General features: G+C 40.5%; 1 protein-coding gene across 3 annotated transcripts in view; it reads left to right on the forward strand.

Annotated features, from left to right (window-relative positions):
* The window catches only part of rad51 (RAD51 recombinase), an 81,662-nt gene that overhangs the window by 30,486 nt on the left and 31,343 nt on the right, over nt 1-19,833 (forward strand). For all 3 annotated transcript variants that reach the window (XM_057822127.1, XM_057822128.1, XM_057822126.1), the window contains exons 4-6: nt 538-655; nt 2,777-2,868; nt 5,697-5,791. In XM_057822127.1, coding sequence (XP_057678110.1) covers nt 538-655; nt 2,777-2,868; nt 5,697-5,791 — 305 coding nt within the window. The remainder of the gene's footprint in view (nt 1-537; nt 656-2,776; nt 2,869-5,696; nt 5,792-19,833) is intronic.

A 19,833-nucleotide genomic window follows, 5' to 3' on the forward strand; every position in this document is an offset into this window, starting at 1 on the left:
ATTACCCTTTGATAAAGAAAAACATTTTTTATTGAACAATTGGTAAAATTGGTGTCATGGTTCATTGTTGTAACCCGGAAAACCCGGAAGTAAAATCGTATAATGGATCCCTATGGGTGTGTCGCGACTCTCTTTATATGGCTCTGATTAGCCCTATTGCATACAGAGCCTGTAAGAATTGTCAGCTCTAAAATAACTCATGATACATTGTAAGCTAAAAAGATGGGGCTCAAGGCATCTTCAGATTTCTTATATTTTACAGGAACAAAATGCGAATTAAAGTGGTAAAATCTGCTCCCACTAGTGCTCCCATTCTTTCTTTCTCTACTCACAACAAATTATTTTTAGGCGCAAAAACGCTCGCGCTGTACAGCCCTGAAATAACATGATGAAAAGCTCCAAGAACAGTTACATTTACATGTGACCACCCTCCTTAATTATGACTCATTTGCTTTTCAGTGACTTTATATATTGACAGATTGTGTAGCAGATTCTCATTATCATTCTGCTAACTCTGAAACAATTTGGTCTTTTCAGACTGAATCTGCCAAGCTTGTGCCTATGGGCTTTACGACAGCTACTGAATTTCACCAGAGGAGAGCAGAAATCATTCAAATCTCGACAGGTTCCAAGGAATTGGACAAACTCCTACATGGTTTGTAAACAATCCACGTACTATCGATTTTGAAAAATGGTCCTGTGGTGTTAGTTAATGTTACTAAACCGTGTGGTCTTGAACGCTACTTGCATGCAGCGAACGTGCTTTGAGTACAAATAAAGTAACACGGCAGTCCTCTTATAGCTCAATGTGCAAAATAAGGCCTCATTATAATCTGATGGGCAGAAAATGACATGTTTAGCCAGCGATCAAACTAAGTTAAATACATTCATTCATTCATATTCCGTATCGCTTATCCGTCTTAAGCATTCATTTACGCCGTATTCATGTTGCATAAATGTGTTTATGATGTAACTTGTTTATTTAGGATCTAATGAGAGTCCAACTGAATGTAAAAGGGTTCTTCTTATTTACCAGTACAAAAGCTTCGGAGCAACACCTGATGAAAGTGCAAAATCTGAGAACACTGTAAGCACAATCGTCAATCTGGACAGGGCTTTTACATCAGCCAAATTATGATGGTTGGTGACCCGGTTCCGATTGGGTAACGCGGAGCCCGTTGGACGTCTTGGTTGAGGCAAAATGTTTCAAAGTTTTCGTGTGCTGTTATGCACGGGCTGTTTGCAAAAATAATCAAACTGCTGTGTTTCACTGTCCAGTGGTACCTCAACATACAAAGTTGATTTGTTCCAGGACCTTGTTTGTAAGTCAAAATGGTCATATGTCGAACAGGATTTTCCCATAAGAATACATTATAATTCCATCAATTCGTTCCACAGCCCGAAAACTTACACTAAATCCTTAATAAATACTGTTGGTACTATTAAAAATGGCAATTACACATAGCAAAACAAATAAATTATGAATAAAAATCAGAATGATAAAATATTATTAATGATAATTCCTGTAATATTGTAACGAATTGGGTTCTAATGTGGCGGATGTGTTTTTCGTGCTGTACCTGAACGCACCGCTTGGCTAACGTGACAGTGGGATAGAGAGTGCGTTAGAGATTTTACTTTCTTTTTTAATTTGTTGTTTTTGGCTTCGACTGCAGTGGACAGTAGGCAAGTGGTGTTACACAAGTTCTGAAATAAATGATTAAAAAACTAAGCTGGCAATTTCTTTGGCGATGTTACCACAATAATAATAATTGTCACCTTAACTTAAAAAGACTGGCGAACAGAGGTCGGAGGAGGACTGTCGAGACGGCCGTATTGTCGAGCCAGTTCACGGACGCGCTCATATTTTTCTATTATTTCCATCTTTATTTCAATGGTAAGCGTCACTTATTTCCTTTTTTTCACCACCGGCACTAACCTTCTTGGAATCCATGCTGATTTCTCTCATAAGAAAATACACCGTGCGTCTGTCTTGCGGGAAAACAAAAAAACTGCGGCACTGTCATATATCATCATATTTCAAGCATATCGTCGGGTGTAGAAACAAATGGCGAATTTAATTTTACGTCGGATGTCGAAAAGATTGTTGTAGCGATCGTACTGTATTTCGAACTACCACTATATTTCCTAATCGTGTGTAAAGCACACGAAAGCTCTGGATGCTAACAATCTCCATAAATATATTGGAAGAAGTTTGATCACACAATAGTTTACCGTTAAGATCTGCAAACAAAAATTGAAGCAACAAACACTCCTGCTCCGTCACAAGAGCAAGTTAGTGTTTGCTTTCACTGTCACTAGACGAACTTGCCACATGAACACTCAGTTTTGTCTAGTGATGCGTGATAATACATTTTTCAACCGATACCGATAATTTCCTCCTCGTTCCAGCCAATAACTGATCATGTCAAGCCAATAATTCTATTAAAAGATATGTAAAAATTTAAAGTACCTATAGACAAGAGCAAATATTACTGTGCAAAAAATATAATTTATTGGTCTTTTTTCCACATCAAATGTGAGCAAGTTGAAATTCCAACATCTAACAATGACAGATTGTCTGACATTGTGTAATGGTAAACATTTGGCAACAATGACTCAGAGTTAATACCTAAGTTGCACAAAAATGCCTTTAAAAGTAAGCCATTCATAACATATATAACATTACTACACTGCAAAAACATACCTCCTTAAAACTAGTTAAATTCCCTTGTTTTGAGTGAAAAGATGGATCCGCTTTTTGTTTTCCCTCAAGGTGGGATTGAGACCGGTTCCATCACAGAGATGTTTGGGGAGTTTCGGACTGGGAAGACACAGCTGTGCCATACGCTTGCTGTCACATGTCAGGTACCATTCAATTGTTTAAAACGTAAGTATAAATTTTTGTCATGCTGGAAATTGCACAAGGTCTCAAAGGGCACAACATTATGGAGGACCAAAGGTGCCAAAATTAAAAAAAAAAAAAAAAAAAGTTAATAAATAAATACAAAATAAAAATAAAAGTGACTATGAATACAAAATCATCAAATAAGATTCAAGATTTTTGTACGTTGTATGCTGCCAATGGAATAAACACGAGAGTAAAGTGCATTGATTTATTGAAATTTTATTCAATTGATACTTATTTTTGTGCTTATTTCCAAGTTTGATTTTGTATTTTAATTTTGAAATTTATTTTTGTATTTACATTCATTTTTATTTTATTTTTTACATTGATTTATGTATTTATTTCCATATTTTTAATCTTTAATCTTCTTTCTTTTTGTTACTAGTCATTAATATTTCCAGTTTTATTGATTTATTTTTAAAATTTTGGCAACTTTGGTCCTCCATAGTCCATACAACATAACCTGTCACACTAAGCATAGATCTCAAACGCAGGCCGGGGGGCCATATCTGGCCCATCACATCATTTTGTGTGGCCTGCGAAGGCAAATCATGTTCAATAATCTCATTTTCTCTCTGAAATACCCAAACCTCTGATGACCACTCTTAAAAATGTTAGGATATCATTAAAAAAAAGTCTCCTTTTTACTTTCCCGATTTCCAAACCAGCTCTCTCTCTCTTATCTCTATATCTCTATCTATCTCTGCTTAGACATGGAGAATGACAGTCTTTAAATGTGCCAAATGGGAGTTTGATGTACTCTCATTGTAGTTTTTTATATTGTGTTGTTTATTAAGAGAAATACATACATTAAGATAAGTTTACAGTCATGATGGCCCTCTTAAGGAAACTTTAACTGTGATGTGGCCCACAATGTAAATAATAGTTTGAATGTCCTGTAAAAAAGAAAACTTACAATGGTTGGAACGGTCTGAAAAAAACATGGCTGCTGATCACCTGCTGAGGTGCTAGTAAACAAGAACTGGGGCCGGCTCCCCTCAATCTTCCATGTTTGCCTTCAGTGAACACCAGGAAAAAGGTCCTGCTCCCTGAACAAAAAGGCTGATACCAGTATGTGAGATGACCAGGAAGAAAGCACTGTTCTTGATTACAATACGACCAAAGAATGGCTTTTTTTAAAACATTTTTTTAATAATATCAATGAATCGGTCTTAATTGCCTTGGTCAAATGGACTGAGAGCTTTCCTGGCCGAAATATGCGCTCTTTAAAGTAACAATACGTAAGATTGGTGGCCAAAAATGGTACTGCAACAAGGATCAACATATTGAAGCGCTCAACATCCCCTTTGGGCTGCCAGATAAGTGTTTTGGAATGGAGAATCAAGCTGTGTTATCATACCAATGTTGCCTTTCATTCACAAAGTAGACATTGCAATTTCTGGAGGAGTGGAATAGGTAGCTTTATTATGCTGGTGGGTATGCTTGTAGATGACTAACAGGCCCGGCATGGCTAATCGGGAGGACCGGGACACTTCCCGGTGGGCCGGTCGTAATATACATTTTTAATGAAGCTGTCAGATAGAGTTGTTAAAAACGGCACTAACGCAACCCCCCTTTGCTCGATAAATTATAGCTCTTTCAGCATCCCATAGTTTGGAATTCAAGACCCCGCGGCATTGGGAGCGCTCCCAATGCCGCCAGCTCTGGGAGAGCGTATCAGCCTTTTGACTTGATCCTGGTAAAACTTAATTTGGTGTTTTAATGGCCAAATGAGGCACGTTGAGGCAGCGTGACAAGCGTCAACTCGTCTGGCTGTTTGGCGCGACCCATTATGGTTGTTTTTGAGCATGTTTGGATGAAAGTACAGCGATGAACCTACTGGCGTGTTGGGCAGCTGTCGTGGCCACCCGAGACGCCCTATAGGCTGGCAAAAGCACGCGGACGCTCGGGGTAAAATCCCCTTGGCCGGCGAAACGGAACAGACCAAAATGTGGCACTCTCGTTATTTAGTAACCCTGCAACACACAGATACAGTAAACTGTGAATGAACGTGTGGAATGAAATAATTTCTTTGGCATTTTAACCCAAAACATGGCTCTCTGGAGTGGATTGATCGGCACGAACTCTCCTGAAATGCCCAGATGTTCGGAGTGTACAAGTGCTGAAAATATGTACTGTAGTTGCCACATGTGTAGTTCAAAAAACCTTCAAAAGTTTCCTGAGCCTTTAAAAATTCAGTCTAATATATAAGATAGTACCCCAAAAATAAAATGGCAACTTCACACAACCCGTGCTTGAGCCCTTGATCTCAGAACTGTCAGCAGACATGCTATTAACTCATCCTCCGTGCCTCCCTTTTTACAAGTTATTTGGAGAAAATTCATGTTCAAACCCTCTTTACAAGTGTAAAGTAAATCTTTCTTGTTTCTAATGAGGTTTAAATTTGATGTAAGGTAAGCACATTGGTCAACTCCTGTGTATTTAAAAATTCAAATATAAAAACATGCCACTAATCGCAAGTTTACTATTGACAGCATGCGATTAATTGCCATGAATCGCGATTAAAAAAATTAAATCGCTTGACAGTACTCTTGTTATTACAATATTTCAATACGGTAGATCATGATATAAAGTGGACCGGTCTGTGGCATTAAACTCTTGGGCTGAAAATGAGTCCGACTCCCGCCCTGATGACCGTACACATGTTAGCACACGTGAGCGTGGCACCGGCACGCACAATTACGCGCGGGTGTAGTACCAATACACGTGGTTGTAGTACGAGTACAGTCTGTCAAGCATTCACAATAGCGGTTTGCTTTCTCCACAGCTTCCAATGGATCAGGGGGGTGGCGAAGGTAAAGCCATGTACATTGACACAGAGGGAACCTTCAGACCAGAGAGACTCCTGACTGTAGCCGAAAGGTAAGTGTTTTATACTAGGAATTTCCCGATCGCAGATTTTTGCACTCGAGTCGGAGTCCAGGCCACCTGATTTTGAGTATCTGCAGATAACGAGTCCGGATCCGATACCGAAAAAGTCTTTTTTTTTTTTTTTCCCCCAAACAAAAAGTTCCAAACATGTTACAGTACTGTACTGTTTAGTTCCTCTACTGCAGACATGTCCAAAGTCAGGCCCGGGGGCCAAATGCGGCCCGTGGTCAAATTTCATCCGGTCCTTCTGTCATAAAATCAATAACGTCTGGCCCGCACAAAGACTTAATAAATTGGTCAGCAGTACTGCTACCAGCATATGAAGTAGCTTACACACTAAATGCTGCTCCTCATTTACCCACTAAAAGGCAGCAGCACTCTGAGCAAAATTAGCCTGTGTGACCCTTTACTCCCAATTTTCTAAAATGGCGACAATCAACAAAAAAAAAAAGAAAGCTGACTGCGACGGCCGACACTTTAAGGATAGGTGGAAATTGGACTATTTCTTCACTAAAATACGCAACAACTGTGTCTGCCTCATTTGCAAAGAGGCAGTTGCTGTTTTTAAAGAGTTCAATGTGAGGCTATATTACCAAAAAAGACACACTGACATGTAAGACAGGATTACAGGGACGATACGTAGCGAGAAATTGAAGCAATTTGAAGCTAATTTAATTTTACAGCATTAGTATTTCGCAAGAGGCTGAGAGTCGAAAGAGAACGCCACAAAGGCCAGTTGCGAGATTCTTGAAATTATTACCATATTTTGCGGACTATAAGTCACACCTGAGTATAAGTCACACAAGCCATAAAATGCCCAACAAAGAGGGAAAAAACATATATGTCGCACCAGAGTATAAGTCGCATTTTGGGAGGAAATTTACTTGATCAAATCCAACACGTAGAACAGATATGTAATATTGAAAGGCAATTTAAAATAAAAATGCAATTAAGGACAACATGCTGAATAGTGTACAGTATGATAATGTTACATCATACATGAACAACGAAATGCAAACGTTGCCGGAATGTTAACGTAACATATATTAAGAGCTATTCAGATAACTATAGCATAAAGAACATGCTAACAAGTTTACCAAACCATAGGTGTGACTCCAAACCACCAATATAACATGTGAAATGATATAATGTTTGAATAATTTCACACATAAGTCGCTACAGAGTATGTAGTACCCCCAGCCAAACTATGAAAAAAAAAAACTGCGACTTATAGTCCGAAAAATACGATAATTAAAAAAAAAAAAAAAAATAGAGCAAATGTGACACAGAATGGCTTGCTAAAATTTGCTTCAATATATTGTTCTACATAAAGGACGTCAGCAAAGGTCGGCCCCCCACATTTTTACCACACCAAATCTGGCCCCCTTTGCAAAAAGTTTGGACACCCCTGCTCTACTGGTTTTTCCGGGAGTGTTGTGAAATATAAAACGTATATATTTTTGTTTCCTTTAAAAATGCCAATTGTATTTCTGGATCATTTCGTTACTTTTATGCCCTTAATTTTGTTTTTATTTTTTAAAATATTTATTTAAAAAATATATAGAACCCAATCCTCTTCAACCGATTCCGATCCTCTGATAAATGGCTCGATCGGCCCGATTTCTGATCTCATGATCGGACCTGGGACATAACTGTTTCATACAATACAGTGGTACCTCTACATACGAAGTTAATTCGTTCCAGGACCTCGTTTGTAAGTCAAAAGGGTTGTATGTCGAGCAGGATTTTCCCTTAAGAATACATTATAATCCCATTAATTAGTTCTACAGCCCAAAAACCTACACTAAATCCTTAATAAATACTGGTGGTACTATTACAAATGGCAATTCCACATAGCAAAACAAATAAATTATGAATAAAAATCGGAATAATAATAATAATAATTCCCTTAATAGTGAAAGGAATTGTGTTCTAATGTGGCGGACGTTTTTTTTCTGTATCTGAACGCACCGCATGGCTGACGTGCTGAGAGAGGGAGAGTTTACTTTCGCTTTCGATGTTTTCTTGAGAACACCGTCAACTCTGGCGGTCAGGAGGCGTTTTGTGTTGGATAAGTTTTTAAATAAATGATGAAAACCTGATGAAGCTGGCGATTTCTTTGGCGATGTTACCGCAATAATAATTGTCATCTTATAAAGACTGGCGAATGGTGGGCGGAGGAGGACCGTGGAGATGTATTGTTGAGCCAGTTCACAGATGTGGACCGTGGAGATGTATTGTTGAGCCAGTTCACAGATGTGCACCCCCACGCTCATATTTTTCTTTAATTTGCATTTTCATTTTAATAGTAAGCATCACCCTTTTCCTTGTTTGACCATCTGTACCAACCTTTTTGAAACCTGTGTTGATTTCTCTCACAAGAAAATTTGCTGTCCGTCCGTCTGCGGTGCTGTCATTTTGTCGTATTCTGAGCATGTGGCCGGATGTAGAAACAAATGGCGAGTCAAATTTTACGTCGGATATCGAAAAGATCGTGTGTCGAGGTACCACCGTAGTAACCTTTTCAATTAAGCCAAATTCATAATGCCTTAAACTCTAATGAGCACATTAGAGTGGCATCCAGGCCTTATTATGCTTTTTTTTTATGCTGTGCCAGCTGCATGCAAGGGTGAGTGCGCCATATTGCTACATTACCAACAGATTTTAAATGAAATTTGACTTAAGAGTAGTGTTACTTCAAAATAATATAACTCGAGTAGAAGTTGTCATCCAAAAAATTGACTTGACTGAACTGAATTGACTGTCTGCACTCTGCACCGTTTATGTGTATTATGTGCTTTTATTTTTTTTTCAATTTGTTTTGTTTCATTTTAATTCAATGTTTTGTACTTTGGTCTTTGTCTGAGAGGACCGATATTTTATCCATGCTTTACTGTATGTCATGTACGCTGAGTTGAACTTGCACATACTGCTTTTTGTGTAATGTTACGAGGAAAAAAAAAGACACTATATTACTCTACGAGGACAAATTTGTTAGGGTTTTCAATGGTTTATTTGCAACCAAAAACACGGAACACGACTACTGTAGGTCAGAGCAGACGCCTTCAACATGAAAACAAAACCAACTCGCCTTCTCGTCCACCCCTCCCTCTCTCACCAAAGAGCACAGAAACATCACCGGCTGTAGTTTTCGTTGAATTCTTGTTGTTGCTTGCTAAAATTTAAAACCTGAAGATAAATCATTTTAGACTGTTATGTTACAAATGACTTCTGAGGTAAACACCAGTTGAGCAATTTTTCTTTTCATTTTAAGCTGTGTCGCTTCACCAACACCCTACATTTGCAATATTGACATTGAAGTGTGAATGTGTAAGACAAGGGTATCTTAAATATTGCGTGCACAAAAAAGATCCTTATCCTAACCAGAAATAGCATGCATATTTTTCAGCATTTGTCTTCCCATATCGTAAAAAATATTGCATATTTTCTTGAAATATCCTGATTTAATTTTGAAGCTGTTTTGTCCACCTCTATTATAGACCCCACTCACCAACGTCACACAATGACGTGTCGCTGTATCCGGCCACCATATTGTCCGTCATTGTTTATCCGTATTCTCAATGGTTTCAATTTGTCGTGCAATTTATAGTGCAATTCATGGAAGCCCCAGTGCTTTCAGACGCTGTAAACTCAGTGGATGCGTTGTATAAAAGGCGTTATGTGAAAAAGCTTCAGTCTATCCATTCGCCAGATCCATATTTGATGCCTAAATCGATATTTTTCGACCCGCTGTCTTCGCCGTCTCTGCCTGACATCTGCTACCCTGATATTTACAACTATCTTGTCCACAGAAACTCAGCCTATTCTCACGAAACTTTGAAAAACTTTAAGAGCAGCACTCTAAGCAACATTACCCCGTGTGACCCTTTACTTTCAATTTTCTAAAATGGCGACAATCAGTAAAAAAAAAAAGTTGACTGCGATGGCCGACACTTCAAGGATAGATGGATATTGGACTATTTCTTCAATAAAATACGCAACAACTGTCTCTGCCGCATTTGCAAAGAGACAGTCGCTGTTTTCAAAGAGTTCGATGTGACGCGATATTACCCAAACAAGACACGCTGACATGTACGACAACATTACAAGGAAGATACGCAGCGAGAAATTATAGCAACTTGAAGCTAGTTTAATTTCACAGCAGCAGTATTTCGCAAGAGCCCGAGTGTCGAAAGAGAACGCCACAAAGGCGAGATTGTTGAAATTATGAATTAAAAATAATAATAATAAAGCAAATGTGACACACAAAAGGGCTTGCTAAAAATTGTTTAAATATATTGTTCTACGTAAATCAACCAAGGTAGCCCCCCACATTTTTACCACACCAAATCTGGCCCCCTTTGCAAAAAGTTTGGACACCCCTGTTTAACTGATGATCCGTAGACGAGGCCAGCTTCTTTCACTTGGTACCAGCTAAATATTATTCAAAAAATAATGATGGTGGAAGAAATAAACATCTTGAATTTGAAACTGTATGTTGTCGGCGATTAGCCTCGCAATGATCTTAATTGTGGTTGTCAGCCCAAAACCCTCTAAATATATATTAAATGTATCTTACCAGATATAAAATGACTACTACATAATCTGCGGTAATCGTTTGGAGCCCAGTTTTCTCTTCGAATTGCAGCAGTCCATCTCGCTCTCCTCTGCGTGTCTCTCAGAATACGGTAGAACTTCAAGTCTCTCCGTCTATCTTCTCTGTTACTGCAACCAACCGCCACACACGCCTTCACCATTTTGATTATTAATGTTAACGAGCAGAAAAACACGCCATAATAGGAGGAATTTACGTAGCGGTAATGCGTAAACACGACGTGCTGACGGACAATATGGCGCGGAGGCGTGGTTGTGATGTCATGTGAGTGGGGTCTATAGAAATACAAATACAGGTAGTCCTCACTAAATGTGAAGTTTTTCAGCTTGATAGCAAACAAAGCAATTGTGCTTTTTGAAGCTTTTTACTTCCTTCACTTTTGACAATTTGTAAACCTGTCACACACATATGTACAAAACACTCGACTCAAAACGATTGTTCAAACGTCCATCTCGTCTAAATAATATTTAAATTTAGTACAATTAAATTGGCCTGATTTGCTTTACAAAAGTCTGCTCACTTAAATGCTGCGAATTAGTGATGCACGATAATGCATTTTGCAACCGATACCGATAACCGATAATTTCCTCCTCGTTCCAACCGATAACCAATACTGTCAAGCCGATAATTCTATTAAAAGATTTATGTAAAATTTTAACGTATACACAAGGTGAAAATATTACTGTGCAAAAATATACTTTATTGCTCATTTTTTCAACAGCAAATATGAACAAGTAGTCAATTCCAACATCTAAATAATGACAGATTGTCTGACATTGTGTAGTTGTAAACTTTTGGCAACAATTACTTACAGAGTAAATACCTAAGTTAAACAAAAATGCCTTTAAAAGTAAGCCATTCCTAACATATATACTGTAACATTACTACAATGTCAGTTTTAAGTGTAAATCTATTGGAAATAAGTGAAATTATCTGCCAGCGCTTCAAGTGTATTTCTCTCAGATTTCTTGGAAGAAAAATAGCTAGCTGAAAATAAGCTCAACAGCCTTATTTTAAGCAATAAATTATTATACTTAATCCTAAAAAAAAAAAAAAAAACTTGGAAGAAGAAGAGAAGGAAAGATTTTGAATATTTGTGGCTACAGAATATTATTGTTATTTCATTACAACAGGAATGTGCATATTTAAATTGATAAAGGTTAATAAGTGCCATTAAGTTTTGATTATCTACTGTGACTGTAATTGAGCAGACAAATATGTTAAATAATTTGAAAAGTGATTGCTAATGTTATATGCTTTGTTGCATGTATCCATTCTGCAGCGCTTTGTTTACATTTGCGGCACTCACGACACTTGGTTTACAGCAGCTAAACTAATACATGGCAGTACTATTTGGACGAAGTTGGAGCTCGCAACCCCGTGTGTGTTGTTTTGTGCCTGAGTTTTGTTAAGCCGAAAATAAAGGCAGCGTTACAAAGTCATCTGACCGCTCATCATTTTAGATACTGTATGCATTATTGACTGACTTCGTTTTCTGCATGCTTAAATTATCATCTAATCACTGTGCCGTCATGATAAGCTTGCTTACTGGACATCACTTGTCCAAATGTCCGTGGTGAAAATGATGTGATTGGCATGTTTTTCATGAAGAACAGTGGTCGTATAAACTGCATTTTTTTTTTTTATCCGGGGCTTTGGTTCTCGGGTCATTTCGGTAAAAAAAAGATAAATCGTGTCTCGTCTCGGCAGCGATGGCAGCTACATTCGTACCGGATAATCCGCCCGCCCCGGCTGGTTCGCCGCAGCGCATTCGGGGCCTGGCTCTGCTCCGGATGGAGGCGCACACCATGGGGGGACCCCGAGAAACCAGGGTGTTTGCCGGAGGTCCTGCCACCGGATAACCGGGCTCGGCCCGCCCCGCCTAGGGTTGGGCGGTGGCGCCCTGCCGGACCGGCAAGAGCGGCGGGCTGTGTCGAAAGACAGCTACTTGTCGACTGTCGGTCCTGAGTCGTGCCGATGTTTAGCCTTAGATGCGAGTTCACCACCCGCTTTGGGCTGCATTCCCAAACAATCAGACTCTGTATCGTCACAAGGCCTGTAGTTTAGTTTAGTTTAGTTTGTGTTTACAATAGTTTTAACATTCCCGCTAGCAGCAGCCTCGTATTCGTTCCAAAAATCTTTGGTGCAGTTTACATGGCGACTCTGCGACACAAAGACGCAATGACTGAGTTGTGGACTCGCCTCGCATACATATGGTGTCGGCGAAGACGAAAAATTCTGAATCCTGCCTCCAAAGTGGAAGAATCCGATTTCGAGGGTCGCAGCGCATTCATATGAATGAAAACCGCCTTTGCTTCGTTGACGTTGGTACTCGCACCCGCACCGTTACGTCACTTTGTGCATGCGCAGTCTCAGCTACTAAACATTCACAACAACAAACATGGCGGAACTTTGGCTTGTCCTTTTTGTAGTGCGCCAAATGTTTGCGTTGTCTTACCTTTTGAGGCAAAAACTTCTGTTATTGCGGCATTTTTCACAACATCGAAGGCGCAATGAATACTTGCAGCAAGTATTGCGACCTTTACCCAGATGGCGCCGGACGATCATTCGACGCATGTGGATTCGACCGGGAAGGAGAAGCCGCTGGTGGGACAATTTTGTAAAGGGAAGGGTGGACGATCAGGCCTGGAAAGAAAACTTTCGTATGTCTCGGGATTCTTTGGTTGCCCTATCGGAGGAACTTCGTCCGTACTTGAAGGGCAACGTCACTAATATAAGAGCCCTGGTGGATGTCCTTAAAAAGGTAGCGTGCACGCTCTACTACCTCAGCGATGAAGGGAGACCAGTGTTTCCCACCAATTAACGAGATCTCGTTTGGGCCCGCCACAGTCTCGTTTGCCCCCCCCCCCCCCCCGCCGCCCCGCGAAAAAAAACAAAGATAATGATCAGATGCGTCAGTCAGCCGATTACACAGCTGTAGCCCACTCCACTCTACTACCCGCGCGAGCGCGCGCGCGCGCGTGCGTGCACACACAAAGACACACGCGCCAACAGGTCGCGCTCATAGACGGGACTACTAGCCTGGTACACCAGACTCATAGCTGTGCTATGCAGGCATGAAAATCTCTCACCTTTCGGTGAAATTCGCCGTTTTGAAGTCAAAAAAGGGCGACCTACGTGAATTGCATAGATCCGAGGAGAAATTCTTTTTGGGAGCGGGGGGTCGGGAGGTTTTATTTAATTATTATTATTATTATTTATGTGATTAACTTTGTACGTAAACTGAGCACTTAAGAACACAGTCAGCAAATCCTTCTAGATGCTTCGCTGCCGAGAACCAATCATCGGCCCAAGCTGCGTTCCATTATTCCAAACGCGCGCACTCCTTACTGTACATGGAGTGCTCGGAGAGCCTTTGGTTGCATTGCAAAGCTGCGAAAACAAAAAGCAGGCCTTATCCACACCGGGGCAGACCAGAGCGCAGTATACACACTTGCCTGTATTTGCCAGCAGATGGAATTTGGTGAGTAATGGTTTCAATCGTTTTCACATTTTGCGATATAAAAAAGTTACTGCCATTCGTTGCAGCTTGCGTTGAACACTGCCAGAGCTAGCCAAATCTCCCATGAAAAAAAAATAGCTCCCGTTAAATTGGCGTCAAGCTTGTGTATTTAGCGGTAATATAAACGAAGAAACACACTGTTGAGTCAAATTAAGCGGCATGCTCTCGGATGGAGGGGGCACCTCGCATCGCTCCCGTCGTCCGCCGGAGACGCGTTATTTTCGGCTTGGATTTGAGCTGACGGCCGGTGTCGCCACAACACCGGCCCGACGAGCGGTGGGAATGAGTCCTGCTTCTTAAAGCTTTTCAGAAATACATGGATCCCTCGTTTTTCGCGCTTAATGGGGCCCAGAACCCGCCGCAATAAGTGAAAACCACGAAGTAACGCGCCCCCCCCCCATTTTTTGTGCGTGTTCAATGCATTTATTCTGATTTTACATTGGAAAAAAGATACATATATATGACGTTTTTTCACTTTTTTCACCAAAGTATGGTTTTCAAGCACTTCAAAATGTAAGAATTATGATAAGTTTTAAACATGTTACTGCCCCACCGAATTATTTTTAAACAAGAATAAAGTAGTAAGAAAATGTTTGGCTTTATTAACTCTTTCACTCCCAGCCATTTTCACCAGAGCAAGGCCCTTCGCTCCCGGCCGTTTTTTCTGGATTTTGACTGATTTTGCAAGGCCCACAGAAAATTCTGTTCTATTGCTATATAAACTTTGAACCCACCAAAAGAAAGATTGGACTCTCTTCTTTCAGCAGAAAAAAAAAATAAGTTTGTATCTTTTTCCATTCTTTAGAAATCAACATTAGAAAATAGCTTAGTTTGAGCAATTTTCCAATTTCTGATGAAAAAACGGAGAAAATGAGCTTTTTGTAAACGCATACATTTCAAACATAACTTTGACTTTAACAAAGCTATTTTTTGCATTAGTTACATCCCAAACATCTGAATAATGTTTTCCTTTTACAAAATACTATGAACAACCAGACAAATAGAGCTTTATATAGAATAGTAACAATTTATTCACACACAACGACTGAGAGATGACGGTTTGTCGCCGAGATGACGCCGTTGTCGCCACGTCAGCTGTGTAAACTTTTCCCTCATCGTTGTCTGTCTCACAAAGATGGATTATTTTTGCATTTCTGCGGGGTCTGCTAGGCGAGCCGCTCCACGGGGGGTTTCACTCGTTTTGCACGATCGTCCAGCGCCTGGTGTCCCAGACGTCCTCTCGTTGTTTTGTCCGGTCGGAGCGCCGCCTGGGCTCAATCCGCCAGCGCTTTGACAATGCTGGCCGGCCGTTCACTGCTGTTGAATCGGCTTGTCTAGTCTTCCAAAATGCGCTACTGCCCTCCAGTGGCCAGTTTTATTGCTTTAAAATTGGTTTGGAGCGTTTTTCTTTGTTTCGCAGATACAGCGGAAGCTATATATGCTTCTTATAAAAAAAAAAACGCAAAAGACGTATAAATACGGTTGTGGGACAGTTGAGCATTTAAAAATAAAATGTATTTATACGGTTCCGGGAGCAAATGAGTTAAATGCTTCATAGTGAGTCTACTCAAACCCTCTCAGGCTTTGGTAAACGGTGATCGACACATGCGCAAATTTTTTTTTTTTATATATATATATTTTTTTGTTTGAAGCAACTTATTTGATTGAATAATAAAGACACAAATATCCTAGCCAAAATGTGGCCCAAACGCAAAACAACATTACTTCAATGGAAAAATTTGTTTCAATCAAGAAAAAAAGTTTTCAAATGTTTTTTGTCTCAAATTTATTTTTGCAATCAAAAACAATTTTTTTTATTGAAGTGACTTTTTGGGGATTAAAAGTATATACTGTATTTTGATTGAAGCAACTTTGTTTTTGATAGAAGTAACTTTGTTTTTTGATTGAATAATAAAAACACAAATCTACCTCCATCGTTATTGAGAAAGAAATTAAGAAAGCTTTAAAACTAAAAGCCACCGGGGAGTCTGTTTTTTAAAATATTTATATTTCATTACAGACATGCGTCGTAGGGAAGGGAGATTGAGGAATAAAAAAAGGAGTTAGATGAGGCTGCTAAAGGCAGTGGATACCTCATCAGCTGGGTGAATAGCAGACCTGGTAAGAACAAGTTTGCAAGGATAGTCGGGTATTAAATACAATTATAAACACAATTACAATGTGTTTTTTCTATAAGATTTTTATGTCATTGCTTTATTAATCATTAGGTGCTAGAGTTGTTAAGTATGGATAATAATGAAATAATAGTTCTAAGAAAACTGTGCTGTTGGTGGCTCAGTGACCATCTGATGTGGTTTGTTCTCAGATGAACAAGTTGAGGAAGTTTTGATGCAGAGGTTGAAGGAAGAAAAGAGGCAGACTGACTGAGTCACAGCCAGAAAGTGTTGATGACAGTTTTGATTTCTATTCACTGTTGCCCCCTCCCAATTAAAGTATGTCACAGTCGCAGCCAATTATTATCGAAAGCTGGTTAAAATTGAAGTTATGTTGTTTTAAGGTGTATTAAATACTTGTTCATGTGCCCCTTTTGATCTACGAGCACCCGCCCCTCCACCGGTCTCTGCACGGCCCTGCTGAAACACAGTGTGGGTCTACAGAGCTCAATATTTTGTTGGGGTGTACAGTGTACTGGAACATATTTGCTCCACACCCTTCTCACCTTTTTAACCCCTGACCCATTTTTATGCCTGGCTATGAGAGTATGAGTCTGGCCACCATTAAGCAGAAAAAAAATTCCAGGCCGGAGCCAGCCACAGCAAACAGACAGCGGAGCGGGCCAATCAGCGACGGGTTGACGCGACGTCGGTTAAGGGACAAGAAACTAGCGAGAGACATTTCAACATATTCAACATGGCTAGCGCGAGACAGACTGTTGGTTTTAGCGACTCGATGTGTTTTTGGTCATGTAAAACCAAATTTACCGCGGATTGGAACATATTGCCGCTGAGTCTGTTGTACCAGGCTACGGGACCACTGTCTGCTGCATTCTGCTGCATTTGGCGCGATCCGGCGACACCGCATACAGCAATTTATATTAAATTCAGTGGTCTCAAAATGCCCTAAAGAGATACACCAGGCTTGAAAATGTACACACACACCCTACCCCGAGGGTCAGAGACCCTCCCACCACAGTCTCCTAAAATCCTGTGGGAAACACTGGAGACTGCAGAAGACCGCCAACGCATTTGGTTTGGCTCGAGGCACTGTCTCGTTGATTGTGCGGTGGACGTGTACAGCAATCACAGAAAACCTCGGCAAAAAATACATAAAGTTGCCCTTCACCGCACCTGAGGCTGAAACACTTGTGTCGGGATTCCAACAGGCACATATTATACCCCAGTGTTTGGGAGCTGTGGATGGGACCCACATAGAAATAAAACGGCCATCCAATAATTCCATGGACTACCTTAACAGAAAAGGCAAGTACTCCCTCAACGTCCAAGCTGTATGTGACTACAACTACAGATTTATGAATGTCGTTATAAAGTGGCCAGGAAGTGTGCATGACGCACGAATTTTTGCTAATTCTCAAGTGAACACTTACCTGAAAACCGGCAAGATCCCGCCACTGCCTAAGCAGATTGTGGAAGGTGAGGAGGCCATTCCAATTTTTCTCCTGGGCGACCCAGCATACCCACTCCTTCCCTATTTAATGAAAGACTATACCAGTGATGGCTCCACAGTTCAGGAGCAATACTTCGGACTGTCTCTATGTCGAGCTCGAATGGTCATTGAATGTGCCTTTGGGAGATTGAAGACCAGGTATTTATGTTTGAGACGGCCAATGGACATAAACCTGATTGATTTGCCTCATGTTATTTATGCATGTTTTGTTTTGAACAACTACTGTGAGATAATGAAGGAACCTGTGGCCGAGGGCCAAGTTTTGCAAACCATGCAATCCGACAAAAATTGCAAGCCACCTACACATGGCAACAAATATATAACCGAATGTAATGAAGTAGGTGGGAGGAAAGTTAGAGAAATTTTGAAAAAATATCTAGACCCATAAGTTTTGTTTGTTCCTTTTTCATGATTGTGTGTGTGAGATGCCTTAAATAAAACGAAAAAATGTGCACACAATGTTTTTATTGATGACATACTTTAACACACTTTAAAATGGAGGTAGAATTGTACCGTATTGCTTTTTACAATAGCATACTGTAACATTGTTTTTTAACTATATACTGTAACAAGCAGCATTGGCTTTTTAACTCACTTCAAAATGGTATTGTACCGTATTGCTTTTACAGTAGCATACTGTAACAAAGGTAGCATTTTTTAAAGAACAACATACAAAATGGAGGTAGCATTGTTTTGCTTTTTACAGTCGAGGTGTCATCGAGTTTCTATATGAAATTTAAGGCGGGGGCAATATTTGGTCCTGCTCCTCCAACATGCGATGACATGAGGGTGCTGTCCCCAACATGGGATTATATATGGGGGCTTCCCTGTAGGCATTCTGGGGTGCAAACATTCCAGGATACACTTGACCTCGCTGATAATATTGCGAATGATGCTGTGACATAACAGTGGTCAACATTGTCATGGATTGATTTACGGATTGTAACACGTCATCCATTTTACTGGTGAGCTCGTCCAACTTGCTGAAGTGCTTCTCTTCAGACTGACGAGCCAACTCCAACATTTCCCTCTTGATTCGGAGGTCCTCTTCAACAGCTGGATCCGAATGGAGTTTCCTTTTCAGCCTGCCTCTTCTGTTGTCATCCAGCTGTTTCTGTTAATGACACAAAAATGATCAAACACAGAAAAATAGTGCATCAGTTCAATTTTTACATACATATCCGCTGCATTAAAATGTAAAAGGTAAATGTTTGGACTCTGGAGTAGTAGCAGCAGCATTAGCTGAGTTGCTCACCTCGCTCTATTTATTGGGGGGTGGAGGGAAGGGGCAAGCAAGCTTCATTTGCATACAAAGATAGGAATATATGGAGCTTTGTGGCCCAGGTATAACTGAAAATTACATTTTGTACCCGCAAGCTAGGCGTATAATACACGACGACGAGTTCTTAACAACTACAGCCGAGGAAATACATTAAAAAAACTTACTTTGAGCAAGCTTCGCCTTTCTTCCACCTCGGACGTTGACCCACTGTTTTCTGAGAGGTGAGCAGAACTCACAGAACTCTCATTGGAACACGGCGTTGAGGCTCGAGTGTTGGCTAGGTTTTCCATCGGATTTGCCACATCTGCGGTCTCCACACCACCGATGATTGTCTCGGTAGCCGGTGAGCCTCCCCATATTTCATGGCAAAGTTCGAAATATAAGAAAACGACTCGCCCATGGCCACTTCTTTAGCTGCATCCATCGCCTTCCTGTATTTTGTCCTTATTGCTTTCAGTTTGGAGGTGATTTGCCCCTTCGTTACCTCTTCGGTGCTGTGTGGGAATTGCGCGTTCCCAATTGGGTATTGTCTTTTGAAACTGTCGTGAATGTCCTTGTATTTGGGCTGGCAGGACTCCCAGTCACTGTTCTCCGTGATTTTTGCAGCTTTATAATCCAACGTGGCGCGTAGTAAAAGTTCTACTTCCTCATCCGTCCAAACCAAAAAACGCGTGGCAGTGGTCGCCATGGCTATCAGTGTGCGAATATGCTGTTTCCGGTCTGTGGAGGTTGTTGTCAAGGAAGTGTGTCATTGGCTGCCCCCTTGTAAAACTACTCTGCCCACTGGGGCCCGGCATTAATACTAAATCGTTTTCACGCGGAATTGTGACATCGTTCGAATGGAGACGGAAACATGGAACCATATAGATGCTAATGTGAATTTTTTTGTCTTCTCGGAGAGTCCCCGTGTTAACTGCCCCTTTACGATGCAGTTTTAATGACTGCTGGGTTAGTGGTGTTGAATGAGG

This window comes from Corythoichthys intestinalis, chromosome 19 (assembly GCF_030265065.1).
Source record: "Corythoichthys intestinalis isolate RoL2023-P3 chromosome 19, ASM3026506v1, whole genome shotgun sequence".
NCBI classification, from domain to species: Eukaryota; Metazoa; Chordata; class Actinopteri; order Syngnathiformes; family Syngnathidae; genus Corythoichthys; species Corythoichthys intestinalis.